General features: G+C 44.7%; 1 protein-coding gene across 1 annotated transcript in view; it reads right to left on the bottom strand.

Annotated features, from left to right (window-relative positions):
- Positions 1-15,131, bottom strand: part of LOC126183257 (rapamycin-insensitive companion of mTOR) — a 253,190-nt gene that overhangs the window by 15,370 nt on the left and 222,689 nt on the right. Inside the window, exons 25-27 of the mRNA XM_049925073.1 lie at positions 12,630-12,821; positions 10,232-10,360; positions 5,695-5,824 (exon numbers count right to left, since the gene is read on the bottom strand). Coding sequence (XP_049781030.1) covers positions 5,695-5,824; positions 10,232-10,360; positions 12,630-12,821 — 451 coding nt within the window. The remainder of the gene's footprint in view (positions 1-5,694; positions 5,825-10,231; positions 10,361-12,629; positions 12,822-15,131) is intronic.

Below are 15,131 nucleotides of genomic sequence, written 5' to 3'. Positions count from 1 at the left end.
GGTGGCTTCAGAACCCCGGGATTCGCCAAGGATAGATAAAAAGTGACTGGGGAGTGCCTCAGGAGGAACAGAGTCGTTATGAAAACGTGATAGGTTCAGCCGTAGTTTTGGCCGAGGCATACACCACGGAGGCATATGTGTACGGACCCGCACGAGATGGTGGAAAGGAAAGGACTCGAGTTCCAACAGCAGGGAACGGACACGTACAACGATCGTTATCCCTGACTGAGACCGCTGTTCCGGGAGATGAATCACAGTGCTCGGGTACAAAAGACGGTAATTCGGATGCTGAGGAGAGCTACGGATGTGTGCCGCATAGTGGGCGATCAGTTGGCAGTGCCTGATGTGCAGTGGAGGGACTCCAGCCTCCACTAGTAGACTGGCCACTGGGCTCATTTGAAAGACAGAGCCCGCAGTGGTGCACAGTATCAAGCAGCTGCAATGCTGAGGGTGCTGATGAACCATACACTACACTCCCATAGTCGAGTAGTGACTGAACTACGGCTTTGTAGAGCTGCAGCAATGTAGAGCGATCTGCCCCCCAAGTGGTGTTGCTCAGGCAGTGGAGGGCGTTAAGATGCCGCCAGCACTTTCGCTTAAGCTGACAAATTTGGGGGAGCCATGTTAGTCGGGCATCGAAAACCAGTCCTAAAAAGTGATACCTGTAGTAGATGGGCATCAAGAAAAAGTGCAGGGTCAGGGCGGACTGTACGTCGCCGACAGAAGTGCAAAACACGGGTCTTGTCGGCAGAGAAGTGAAACTCATGGGCGAGAGCCCATGACTGCGCTTTCCGAATGGCTCCCTGTAGTAGTCGGCATTCAGCAACACAAATGGTTGAGGAACTGAAATAAAGGCAGAAATCGTCAACGTATAAGGAGGGCGACAATGACGGCCCTACAGCTGCTGCTAGGCCATTTATAGCGACTAAAAACAGTGGAATTCTCAATACAGAGCCTTGCAGGACCCCATTCTCTTTGATACAGGAGGAGCTAAAGGAGCCTCCTACTTGAACACGGAAGGCAAGTAGGGAGAGAAAGTTCTGTGTAAAAATTGGGAGCGAGCCACGGAGGCCCCACTCGTGCAACGTGGCAAGGATGTGGTGGCGCCAGGTTGTGTTGTAGGCCCTCTGTAAATAAAAAAAAGATGACTACCAGATGTTGGCGCCTGGAAAGAGCCCTTTGGACGGTAGACTCAAGGCACACCAAATTATCTGTCGTCAAGTGGCGTCGGCGGAAACCACCCTGGGATGGAGCCAGAAGGCCCCGAGACTCCAGGAGCCAACACAACCTCCGGCTCACCATTCGTTTGAGTAATTTGCATAGAACATTGGTGAGGCTAATGGGGCGGTAGCTGTCCGACACTGCGGAGTTCTTCCCAGGCTTCAACACTGGGACGACGACACTGTCTTGCCACTGGGACGGAAACACTCCCTCGCCCCAGATGCGATTCAAGATATACAGAATCTGATGCAGTGAGGCCACAGACAGATGTTTGAGAAATTGGGAGTGAATTCGGTCAGGGCCTGGAGCTGTGTCAGGACAATGGGCAAGGGCACTGAGGAATTCCCACTCATTAAAAGGAGCATTGTATGGCTCAGGATGGTGTGATGTGAAAGACAAGTGCTGTTGTTCTGCCCGATCTTTCAATGAACGAAAAGCCTGGTGATAACTTGTAGATGCAGAACATCGAGCAAAATAACTCGGCAATTTCACTGGAGTCGGTGCACACTGTCCCATTTACTGAAATCCCAGGCACCCCCAGCGGGATCGGGTAACCATAAAGGCGGCAAATCCGAGTCCACACCTGAGAGGCAGGGGTACGAGAACCAATGGAGGAAAAATATCGTTCCTTGCACTCTTACTTCTGTCGTCGTATCAGGCGGTGGGCACGGGCACGGGCACGGGCACGGGCACGGAGCTGCTTAAAAAGAATGAGAGTCTCCAACGATGGATGCCGCTTATGTCGTTAGAGGGCCCGCCTACGCTCTTTGATGGCCTCAGCGATTTCCGGCGACCACCAAGGCACAGTTTTACGCCGAGGGCACTAAGAAGAAAGAGGAACCGCGAGTTCTGTAGCTGATATGATTGACGCAGTGACCTGCTCGACCACCACATTAATAGAGCCATGAGCGGGAGTGTCAACAGTGGCAGCAGATGTGAAAGCCAGCCAATTGGCACTATTAAGGGGCCATCGCGGCAGACGTACAGAAATGTGATGCTGGGGTAGTGACAGGAAGATTGGGAAGTGGTCACTACCACACAAGTCTTCATGAACCCTCCAATGGACGGATGGTGAAAGTCCTGGGCTGCAAAGTGAGAGGTAAATGGCCGAATAAATGCCATGAACCACACTGAAATGTGTGGGGTCTCTTGTATTTAAATGGCAGAGGTCGAGCTGAGAGAGAAGATTCTCGACATCTCTACCCCGGCCATCCCATAAGAAGTTATGGGCGTTGAAGTCCCCCAACAGTAGGAATGGTAGCGAGAGTTGGGAAATCAGAGCAGCCAATTCATTAAGAGGTACTTCACCATCCAGAGGAAGGTAGACATTACAGACGGTAATATCCAAGGTTGTCCTTATCCTCACAGCAACAGCCTCTAAAGCTGTATGAAGAGGCACTGATTCAGAGTAAACAGAGGTAAGGGTATACAGACATACACTACCTGATGCCCTGTTACAGTCAGTCCGATTTTTATAAAAACCCCGATAGCCATGTTTCTTGGAGTGCAATACAGAGAGCAGGTGTTGAGCTCAAAATCTGCCTTAGTTCAGCCAAGTGGTGGAAAAAACCACCACAATTCCACTGGAGGATAATGCTTTCTGTGTTCTGTGAAGGCATGGAAGGATGGAGAATGCAGGTTACTCCCTAGAGTCAGTTGCTGCTACTGGTGGAGGACTAATGGCTAGGAACATTTTATCGGAGGCATCGGCGAGAGCTAGATCCTCAAGGGACACTAGAAGCTCCACCTCGTCCTCAGAGGCGGAACTGGTGGGTAGTAGTAGAGTGGGGACCACCGGAACCTCTTTCGGTGGAACAGGTTCTTTCTTCTTCTTCATCTTTGGTTTGTCCCCCCGCCGCTCTTTCGAAGTTTACTGAGAGGGCTTTCCAGAAGCAGCATCAGGTAAGGTCGAAGAGTGGGAAGCCCTTCGACCTGCAGCCTGTGGCTCCTTGAGCCACTGGCTAACTTCCACTTGTACACTGTGTGGGGCCTTTGAGGGTAGAGCCCCAAGGGACCCCGTAGGTGGGAGAGGAGCCGAAGAAGGGGGGCACTCCTTCAGCTCAGATGCGGGGACCGGCGGCCCCGACAGTCGGGAGGGCGTTGCTCCTGAAGATGGAGGTGTGGGAGCAACAGTGAGAGGGGGAGCCCCCACCGCTGAGGGGGCAGGTGTGGTCACTGAGGAACTGGAAACTTGTGCAGTTGTGACGGCATATGAAGCGTACATGCGGACTGGATTTAACCGCTCAAACTTTTTCTTAGCCTCCGTGTAGGTTATACGATCCAAGGTCTTGCATTCCATTATTTTTCATTCCTTCTGGAAAACTGGGCACTCCGGCGAGCAAGTGGAGTGGTGCCCCCACAGTTGACACAGACAGGAGGGGGAGCGTATGGAGCGTAAGGATGAGAAGGACGTCCACAATCACAGCATATAAGGCTGGAATTACAGTTGGAAGACATATGTCCAAACTTCCAGCACGTGAAACATCGCATAGAGGGAGGGATGTATGGCTGGACATTGCAGTGATACACCATCACCTTGACCTTTTTGGGTAAGGTGTCCCCCTCGAAAGCCAAGATGAGGGCACCGGTGTCAACCCTATTGTCCTTCGGGCCCCTGTATATGCACTGGACGAAGTGAATACCTCGTCGCTCGAGGTTGGTGCGCAACTCATCTTCGGACTGCAGAAGGAGGTCTTTGTGAAAGATAAGACCCTGGACCATGTTGAGACTTTTATGGGGCATTTTGGAGACAGGAACATCACCCAGGTGGTCGCAGGTGAGGAGCATCCTCGACTGAGCAGATGATGCTGTCCGAATTAGGACAGACCCAGAACACATCTTGGACAAACCGTCCACCTCCCCATACTTGTCTTGTAAATGTTCAACAAACAACTGAGGCTTCAAGGTGGTGAAAGATTCCCCATCAGAATGCAAACAAACTAGGAATCAGGGTGAATATGGCTCATGGTGTTCTTTAGCCTGACGTTCCTCCCACAGTGTGGCCACGGAGGGGAACGAGTTCGAATCACATTTCCTGGCATTGAACTGATGCTTTCCTCGCTTTGAGACTACTGGTTGAGGACCAGCAACAGATGACAGACTCTGCTTCATTGCGGGTCATCCGCACTGATGCCACCCACTCCGACCAAGGGCCCTCCCCACGGGTGCCACCCAGCCACATCAAGGGCCACCTGGCAGCATGGCCAATGCCGGGAGTCCCGTTGCCCCAGGGAGATAGGCATTTACTCCTTGGCATACATGGGGAGTTAACGGCGCAGGCATCAGTAGAGCGATCCCCGTGTTGTCAGGGGGCTACAACAAACAGGGTACATGGCAGCCCCACCACAACAGACAGGCTACCGTGCTGGATATTAGTTGAAAAGTAGTCCATGGTCGTCGTCAGTGCACAGTGCATGGTGGAAATTGCACCCACGAATGTATCCATGCCCAAGAGTTGGAGAGCAGGTGGGACTGCAATGCAACAACGAATAAGCTGGCTAAAGGTCTCAACGCACGATGGACACAATGCACCAAGTAAGGCACTTTTACCCAATCAGCTCACTCTTCAGAATAATTTTGAAATATGGAGGTCAAACCCAAAAGGGGACCATCACATAAGGGCAAAAATGTTTGAGACTCCTTTTAGTCGTCTCTTATGACAGGCAGGAATACCGCAGGCCTATTCTTAACCCCGAAACCGCAGGGGGCCGTAATTATAGAATCCACCCCAAGGTTGTATGTTCATGCATGTGGAGCACACATAATTAGATGGTTCTTTTGAAAACAAATTTTTTTTTCACCTCTATGCACAACATAAAAAATTCGTCTGAAGTTTCTAATTTTATTCATGTAGAAGATATAGTCTTGAGAAATCCGATGGATCTTTTTGAAACACCCTGTATTATGAATGTGCAATCTAAACTGTCATGTAATGTTATTCAACATCTTGTACATGTCACAAATATTCATTACAAAAGTAGTGCCCTGCACGTGGCCACACTTATGTCATATTCAACTCTTGTGGTCTTGCTTCTATTCATGTCATTGTAAAAAACAAACAAAAATTAATATAAGAAAGGTTATGCTTACAATGTAAATATTTTGGCAACTCATTTCATGGAATAACGTGATGCATGAAATCTCATACACGTATTACCCAGTGCTGTAAGACATGTTACATTTTTGCTTAAGAGCTGTTGCTCATATCCCACTAGTTATATGTTGTGTATGAGAGTGAAAATCTGGGTGAAACATCAGTTTTAAAAATTAAAACATCTCGTAACCTCTAATTTATGGTATAATTAAATACATCAATTTTATGAAGGTTTTCAGAAGGCAGACCACTACTCCATCCTATAGTGTCCAACAGTCATTTTCACATAACAATGTTGAACCATTTTTCAAGTATGACAATGATTAGGACAACCCACACAAAAAGCACTTACATTGAATGAATGAGATGTAATTACTTACTGCAGCAAAGATTGCTTTGATATCTTGGTCCACACTGGGTTGCTCATACGTTCTATGTTCTTTAAGATTTGTTTCCGAACGAAGGATTTGCTCAAGACAATATCTTCATCTTCTTCTTGTTGGGTTGGTGCTGCACAAAACATTTGAAAAAACATTAAGAGGCATAGATGGTTGAGAAAGGAAGTAAATATTTAAAATACTTTAAGTTCAAGATGTCCTCTTCAGTACAAAAATAGAAAATACAGGTTTGAGAGAGAGAGAGAGAGAGAGAGAGAGAGAGAGAGAGAGGATGGGGGGGGGGGGGGGCAGAGGGGATGGGGGAAGGCAGAGGGGATTGGGGGGAGGCAGAGGAGATTGGGGGGAGGCAGAGGGGATGGGGGGGAGGCAGAGGGGATGGGGGGAGGCAGAGGGGATGGGGGGAGGCAGAGGGGATGGGGGAGGAGGGGGAGTAGTAGTAGTAGTAGTAGTAGTAGTAGTAGTAGTTTTTGTGTGTGTGTGTGTGTGTGTGTGTGTGTGTGTGTGTGTGTGTGGGGGGGGGGGGGGGGGGTTGCTGAATCTGACAACTGTAGTCTTCCAAGAAACTACCTACCATACGTAAATGAAGCCAGAAGTCTATGTCACTCTTGGGCCTACACAATGAATGTTGACAGATTTCTCTTTACTTGTTTGCCTGTCACTTTAATTACAATGGCATTTTATTGGTATTTAAAGTAGTACTTCATCAACTGTCGCCGCCCGCAGTGGTCTAGCGGTTCTAGGCGCTCAGTCCGGAACCACGCGACTGCTACGGTCGCAGGTTCGAATCCTGCCTCGGGCATGGATGTGTGTGATGTACTTAGGTTAGTTAGGTTTAAGTAGTTCTAAGTTCTAGGGGACTGATGACCACAGATGTCAAGTCCCATAGTGCTCACAGCCATTTGAACCATCAACTGTCATTTCATATACCATATGTTATATTCGGATCTCCGGGCGGGGACTACTCAAGAGGATGTCGTTATCAGGAGAAAGAAAACTGGCGTTCTACGGATAGGAGCGTGGAATGTCAGATCCCTTAATCGGGCAGGTAGGTTAGAAAATTTAAAAAGGGAAATGGATAGGTTAAAGTTAGATATAGTGGGAATTAGTGAAGTTCGGTGGCAGGAGGAACAAGACTTCTGGTCAGGTGACTACAGGTTTATAAACACAAAATCAGATAGGGGTAATGCAAGAGTAGGTTTAATAATGAATAGGAAAATAGGAATGCGGGTAAGCTACTACAAACAGCATAGTGAACACATTATTGTGGCCAAGATAGATACGAAGCCCACACCTACTACAGTAGTACAAGTTTATATGCCAACTAACTCTGCAGATGACGAAGAAATTGAGGAAATGTATGATGAAATAAAAGAAATTATTCAGATAGTGAAGGGAGACGAAAATTTAATAGTCATGGGTGACTGGAATTCGAGTGTAGGAAAAGGGAGAGAAGGAAACTTAGTAGGTGAATATGGATTGGGGTTAAGAAATGAAAGAGGAAGCCGCCTGGTAGAATTTTGCACAGAGCACAACTTAATCATAGCTAACACTTGGTTTAAGAATCATGATAGAAGGTTGTATACATGGAAGAACCCTGGAGATACTAAAAGGTATCAGATAGATTATATAATGGTAAGACAGAGATTTAGGAACCAGGTTTTAAATTGAAAGACATTTCCACGGGCAGATGTGGACTCTGACCACAATCTATTGGTTATGACCTGTAGATTAAAACTGAAGAAACTGCAAAAAGGTGGGAATTTAAGGAGATGGGACCTGGATAAACTGAAAGAACCAGAGGTAGTACAGAGTTTCAGGGAGAGCATAAGAGAACAATTGACAGGAATGGGGGAAAGAAATACAGTAGAAGAAGAATGGGTAGCTTTGAGGGATGAAGTAGTGAAGGCAGCAGAGGATCAAGTAGGTAAAAAGACGAGGGCTAGTAGAAATCCTTGGGTAACAGAAGAAATATTGAATTTAATTGATGAAAGGAGAAAATATAAAAATGCAGTACATGAAGCAGGCAAAAAGGAATACAAACGTCTCAAAAATGAGATCGACAGGAAGTGCAAAATGGCTAAGCAGGGATGGCTAGAGGACAAATGTAAGGATGTAGAGGCTTATCTCACTGGGGGTAAGATAGATACTGCCTACAGGAAAATTAAAGAGACCTTTGGAGATAAGAGAACCACTTGTATGAACATCAAGAGCTCAGATGGAAACCCAGTTCTAAGCAAAGAAGGGAAAGCAGAAAGGTGGAAGGAGTATATAGAGGGTCTATACAAGGGCGATGCACTTGAGGACAATATTATGGAAATGGAAGAGGGTGTAGATGAAGATGAAATGGGAGATACGATACTGCGTGAAGAGTTTGACAGAGCACTGAAAGACCTGCGTTGAAACAAGGCCCCCGGAGTAGACAACATTCCATTGGAACTACTGACGGCCTTGGGAGAGCCAGTCCTGACAAAACTCTACCATCTGGTGAGCAAGATGTATGAAACAGGCGAAATACCCTCAGACTTCAAGAAGAATATAATAATTCCAATCCCAAAGAAAGCAGGTGTTGACAGATGTGAAAATTACCGAACAATCAGTTTAATAAGCCACAGCTGCAAAATACTAACACGAATTCTTTACAGACGAATGGAAAAACTAGTAGAAGCCGACCTCGGTGAAGATCAGTTTGGATTCCGTAGAAATTCTGGAACACGTGAGGCAATACTGACCATACGACTTATCTTAGAAGAAATATTAAGGAAAGGCAAACCTATGTTTCTAGCATTTGTAGACTTAGAGAAAGCTTTTGACAATGTTGACTGGAATACTCTCCTTCAAATTCTAAAGGTGGCAGGGGTAAAATACAGGGAGCGAAAGGCTATTTACAATTTGTACAGAAACCAGATGGCAGTTATAAGAGTCGAGGGATATGAAAGGGAAGCAGTGGTTGGGAAGGGAGTAAGACAGGGTTGTAGCCTCTCCCTGATGTTATTCAATCTGTATATTGAGCAAGCAGTAAAGGAAACAATAGAAAAATTCGGAGTAGGTATTAAAATCCATGGAGAAGAAATAAAAACTTTGAGGTTTGCCGATGACATTGTAATTCTGTCAGAGACAGCAAAGGACTTGGAAGAGCAGTTGAACGGAATGGATGGTGTCTTGAAGGGAGGATATAAGATGAACATCAACAAAAGCAAAACGAGGATAATGGAATGTACTCGAATTAAGTCGGGTGATGCTGAGGGAATTAGATTAGGAAATGAGACACTTAAAGTAGTAAAGGAGTTTTGCTATTTGGGGAGCAAAATAACTGATGATGGTCGAAGTAGAGAGGATATTAAATGTAGACTGGCAATGGCAAGGAAAGCGTTTCTGAAGAAGAGAAATTTGTTAACATCAAGTATAGATTTAAGTGTCAGGAAGTCATTTCTGAAAGTATTTGTATGGAGTGTAGCCATGTATGGAAGCGAAACATGGACGATAAATAGTTTGGACAAGAAGAGAATAGAAGCTTTCGAAATGTGGTGCTACAGAAGAATGCTGAAGATTAGATGTGTAGATCACATAACTAATGAGGAAGTATTGAATAGGATTGGGGAGAAGAGAAGTTTGTGGCACAACTTGACCAGAAGAAGGGATCGGTTGGTAGGACATGTTCTGAGGCATCAAGGGATCACCAATTTCGTATTGGAGGGCAGCATGGAGGGTAAAAATTGTAGGGGGAGACCAAGAGATGAATACACTAAGCAGATTCAGAAAGATGTAGGTTGCAGTAGGTACTGGGAGATGAAGAAGCTTGCACAGGATAGAGTAGCATGGAGAGCTGCATCAAACCAGTCTCAGGACTGAAGACCACAACAACAAAACATGTTATATACTGCCTCCCTTTCAAGTTGAAAATTGTAAGCAATACAGTGAACCTCTGTTCTTTCACTGCTCTCCACATTTAATCATGTAGGCTGTCAGTGAAATCAACACAAGACATTAACAGCAGCACAATAAGCATATAACCACTGGGGGGAAATTTATAAAGTGGATGTGGAGATTTGGTAAGACAAACTAAAAGCAAAAATAATGTAACACAATGTAGAAGCAATAGAAACATCAGGAGTATCATGGAACAATAAATAATGAATTCTGAAATATTTTAACCAAACAATCATATTATTAGTGAGACTCAAAGATGATAAAACGACACTATTTTTTGTTTCAGCATTTACCATTCTATGAACCGCTGTATCACTGCACATGAAGTACCTTCTGATAACTAGTCACTGTGTTGGTCATTGAGTTACCTTGTTATTCACTTGGGGTGACTTATCAAGACATGAGAAATTTACTATCAGCATCACTATAGCCCAAAATCTGAAATATGGGCTTTCTAATTACAAACTTGGATTTGGCTGGTGTTGGAGATAGAGGTAAAACAATGTTTTAGGGGGAACACCAAGTCATAAAAAAGACTGTCATGGAATACAGTGAGCATTCTACAATTCAAGACCAAACTGTATTAACATACGTATTTCCAAATAGGTGTTGCTGTCCACACTTCCACCCGAGTTAGCAACCAGCATAGCAGCATTACAGGTCCGGCCTTTACGATTTAAAATAACTGGACTATCAGCTCCACCACAGCTGCTTTCAGTATCTGTAAAGTAAAAGAAAGCCTAATGAACCTGAATAGATATGAATACTGATAAATGCCTAAACTACTTCCAGTACACGAACAGTCTGTTGGAAAATTTGCATGATGAAATCTGTAAAAACAGCAGGACACTATCTGTGTTCAATACATTACAACAGAACAGAATTACCCCAGTTATGAAACATTACACCTGTAATTAAAAGTGGGTGAATGTCTCAGTCTGCCATCCTGATCTGTGTTCCTAAATAAAACCATGTGAACTGGGAGAGTTTCTTTGGTATCCCAATTCCTCTCCCCATTTTTGTGGTGTGTGTGTGTGTGTGTGTGTGTGTGTGTGTGTGTGTGTGTGTGTGTGTGTGTGCGCGCGTGTGTGCATACTATGTTGGCCACCCTCCATCACACTGTCCTTTTGCTGTCCATGACACTGCTGTAGGGAGTGATGATGGGGTGATGCCCAACTGTGAACTGTGTTGTCCAGTGTCTGCCGCACAGTTGTCGTCGTCGTCGTCGTCATCATCATCAGGTGCAGACCTCACTGTACAGGAATGCTTTTCCTTCTCTGGCTCAGGGCAGGATTCCACACCTGACTCAGTTGTAGGCCATATCTTTATTCATTACATCATCTTGGACCCTAATTTCAATGGCCATTATAATCATGCAATCCCAGATTGAGGAAGATTGCCTACATATATTGATTTTGTTGTAATCTACAGCTTTTATATTATGATTGGCCATGGATGATTTAATGCTCTGGTGTAATTCAGTGTGGTGTATGTGTGCACGGCCCCTCTCTTTTACTGCACATTAGTTTCCCTAAAGTATGTTTTCCCACACTAACAGGAGATTTGGTCACACCTGGTGTGCGAAGGCCTCAATTACCCTTTACTGGACCTAGTAGTGTCACTGTCTTGGGGGGTGTACAAAATACACATTTAACATTATGTCGCTCCAAGATTCTCCCGACTTTCTTGGAGATATTGCCAATAAACAGTACGCACGCTTGTGGTTTGTGCTGTGCATCTCTTTTTCTTCCTACCATTGTCTAGGTATAATCTGCTTAAACACAGGCCTTATCTGGTTCTGCTGCACCCATTTCTTTGGAATGTTGTTTCCAGGTGTTTCAGTTAAGTTGGAGGGTTGTCTTGATTGCACCTGATTGCAGATGGATTGCACTCAGTGAAAAAAAAAAAAAGTGTGTAAAACGGCTTCATGTTGGGAGTTGTGGTGACCATGGGATAACTGTCGATACGCATCAGTCTGTGTAGGTTTTCTGCACACACTGTGGCCTAGCTCGCCATCTGGTTTCTGTTTCACCAGGACATCGAGGAATGGGAGGGCACTATTCTGTTCCACATCCATGGTAAACTGTATGCTGGGGTGAAGTCAGTTGAGGTGATGGAGAAATTCATCTAAGGTGCCCCACTCACATGGCCAAAAGATGAGCATGTCATCCACATAAGAGTAGAAACATGTTGGTTTTAGTTGTGCTTGCTTCAGGGCCTTCTCCTTGAAATCTTCCCTCAACAAATTCATCAGAACAGCGACAGATAACACCCTATGGCAATGCTGCCCATCTGTTCATAATACCCATTGAGCAGGAAAGGATGGTCTCTTGATTTCCTGCTTATCAGTTCCACGGAGTCCTTTTGTGGAAAGCTCCCTGATGGGAGTGATGGAGGGGGTAATGGTCAACAGATATAGGCTGTTGACAAGAGCAGAGCAACAGTCATCGGGAACCACCTGAAGATGACAACGAGCCTGTGTGCCAAACTACTATGGAGAATTTACAATGTAACAGGGGCAGACACTCAAGAATTTTACAATGACAAACTGAAGATCAGCACTTGTTGCAAATGGATGCCAACTCTATTCATATGCAAGTAAATGTAATGAAATGAATAAAGTAGCAATGGTAAATCAAACAGTGACACTTCCCCCTCTTTTGGATAACAGGTGAATCTCTCTCATCCCAAAGCCCGAGTGACCTGCTCCTCATTTCTAATCTTCCCCTCTTTCCTTGCCAACAAAAGATATGCTTGTTTTTTGTACTTTTAGATGTGTACTTAGGATTTCTGCCACCTGAAGGCACTGGCCAGCCATACTGTCTCCTTGTAGTTTTACCTTATTTATATACTTCCTCATAACTGTTTGGAGTGACTAAGTGTATCCAGAGTAATTCTGTTCTTCTACTATGCTGAGCACATTGTAGAGCTCACCTCTTTACGTAAATATTACACCAGAGTTATTCCTTGTGAGACTAATGAGATACTACCTGTTCTATGACGATACGAACTCGATGAAACTTTCCTACTTCTAGTGCGACAACAGGCTAAACATGCTGCTGACAGATGATGGTAAGGTTTGGACACAGGTTTCTGCACCTCCTTTAAGCCACCATCCAAGTCTTCAGTTTCTGATGAAGATGAAGATGATTCCAACAATGAATCTGCTCCAACAGGTTCATCTAAAATAAGAAAGAAATACTTCCTAGGTTCATGATAGTTAATACCAGTATTAAAGTGACAGCCACACATAAGGTGTTGAAAACTTCTCATAAGGAAAAAATATAAAATCATCTAATGCACATGAAAACATCAATATAGTCTGTTTTAACCTTTTACATAGAGCGTGCATAATTAAACAGCGTGCATCTCATGGCCAGCCTAAAGAGGCCACCTCACATCGGCACAGATGGCATAGCAATCTCTACGCTGTGTGCAAAACAGCCATATATAAGTCAGCATGCTGGGCCCTCAGACACACTAATATTTATGTGATTATTGTATACTTCACTGTTAGTTTGTGCCTTAGTGTAATCCTTCATTTCATGTGTTTGTAATGACTACAATGTTATTCAGTGTCCAAGTATTTTCCTTTATATAGAAAAGAATTAAAAGTTGGTTGGTGGAAATTCTGACACAGAGAGAGAGAGAGAGAGAGAGAGAGAGAGAGTGTGTGTGTGTGTGTGTGTGTGTGTGTGTGTGTGTGTGTGTGTGTGTGTGTGCGCGCGCGCGCTCGCACGCATGCGCAACATTACAATATTTTTGGTGACAAGTGTGGTGTTCTACTCAGCATGTCCAGTTTCCTATATGTCAGTAGGAGAAATTCTTCAATCCCTTGTTGCACAGCAGTTAGTTTTCACCAACCAGCAGCAGGCTTTTTCCACGGAACAAAACACTTTAGCAGCCTTGATGACATCACTGGGTTGGCTGACTTTGACGTAACACCCATAGCATTCTCTGTACGAGGGTTCTGTGGAAGACTGGGACGCATATGAAAAACGGCTTCATCAATATTTTCAAGCTTTTGGTCTCATCAACCCCAATATGTGTACAGCTTTTGTCATGGATTTCTCCTTGTGTTTATCACTTTTTGTGTCCGCTAGCTCCTCTTCAGGAACCTGCTAGTCTCTCTTTTGGTGAAACATATCAGTTGCTCTCCACTATCACTGCAAACATATCCATGTTGTTGTTGTTGCTCATGCTGAGATATACTGCCACAACATTCGTACTAAGTTTGGGCAGCAGAACATCACAGGCTTAGCCATCATTGCCAGTTTGTTACTAAAGCTCATTGGGACTTGTACACTGATTCCATCGTTTGTGATGCTGCAATACGCTTGACCTCTGATAGGGAAGTTGCAAATGCCATTTTACAATGTGAAAATCCCTCTCTCACAGAGGTTTTGTACATTGCCCAGTTGTTTGGGGTATCTAGAGAAGCAGGAAATCAGACAAAAGCTTGGTTTGAAGTAGTGGCCAATGATTCTCCTCCTCAGCCCTGGTCGGGTAGCTCATGAGGTGGGGAGGGGGGGAAGATGACATCACGGCTGTGCAGTCGTGGTCTCCATGACACATGGGGCACTGCTGTGCTAAACAGCAACAGCTGTGAGTGTTTCAACAGCGGCCTTGTGCTCCTCTTGCATCTTGCCCTTATCGTTTTGTTCAACATGAGTGAGTTGCACGTCCAAAGTGTTGTGTAACATGCAACTATTGCAAAAAAAAGTGACATATTGCTTCTGTGTGCGACTCTCAACCTCCTGCATCAGACACGTGAACATGGAGATGAACTGGTTTCTCAAGTGACAGTAGCCCCAAACAAGTACATGTTATGGACATGATGTTAAAAATGCACAATTTGTTAAAAATGCAAGTAGACATGGGTGCAACAGTGACTATGTTAAATTCTCAAACCTATGAGGATCTTGGATCACTGCTGTTGTCCCCTGTTTCTCATCAGTTGGTAACTTACAACAAACAACAAATATCCATACTGGGATAGTTTTCTACTCATGTAATGTATACAGCAGTTGTTCAGTCTTTGACCTTTCTAGTGGTGGATGATGCGAACACTAAAAGCTTATTTGGGATAGACGCCTTCAAAATTTTTAGATTTTTTTGTTTATGATGAAGTGCATCTGGTATCAGATCATGTTCCAAATCAATTACTGGATGTGCTCTGCACAGAATTTTCCTCACTGTTTTTGGAAGGTTTCAAGTTTGTTACTTATTTCAAGGCTCACATCACAATGAAACTGATGATGTGTCCCTGTTTTCTGTGCCTGCTCAATCCCAATAGCTTTACGGGAACAAGTCCAAGCAGAACTTGATCGACTTACATCCTTGGGTATTTTCATGCCTGTCTCCTCTAATGAACGGTCTACAATGTTGGTAACTGTCACAGAACCTAATGGCAACCTCCAGCTCTGTGGCGATTTTCACAGTCTATTATTGATATCCTATCAGGATGAACTCTTAGCATACCTTTCCGTAGG

This window comes from Schistocerca cancellata, chromosome 4 (assembly GCF_023864275.1).
Source record: "Schistocerca cancellata isolate TAMUIC-IGC-003103 chromosome 4, iqSchCanc2.1, whole genome shotgun sequence".
NCBI classification, from domain to species: domain Eukaryota; kingdom Metazoa; phylum Arthropoda; class Insecta; order Orthoptera; family Acrididae; genus Schistocerca; species Schistocerca cancellata.
Note: the sequence above shows the minus strand (reverse complement) of the source record. Positions and strands in the feature narration are given on the sequence as shown.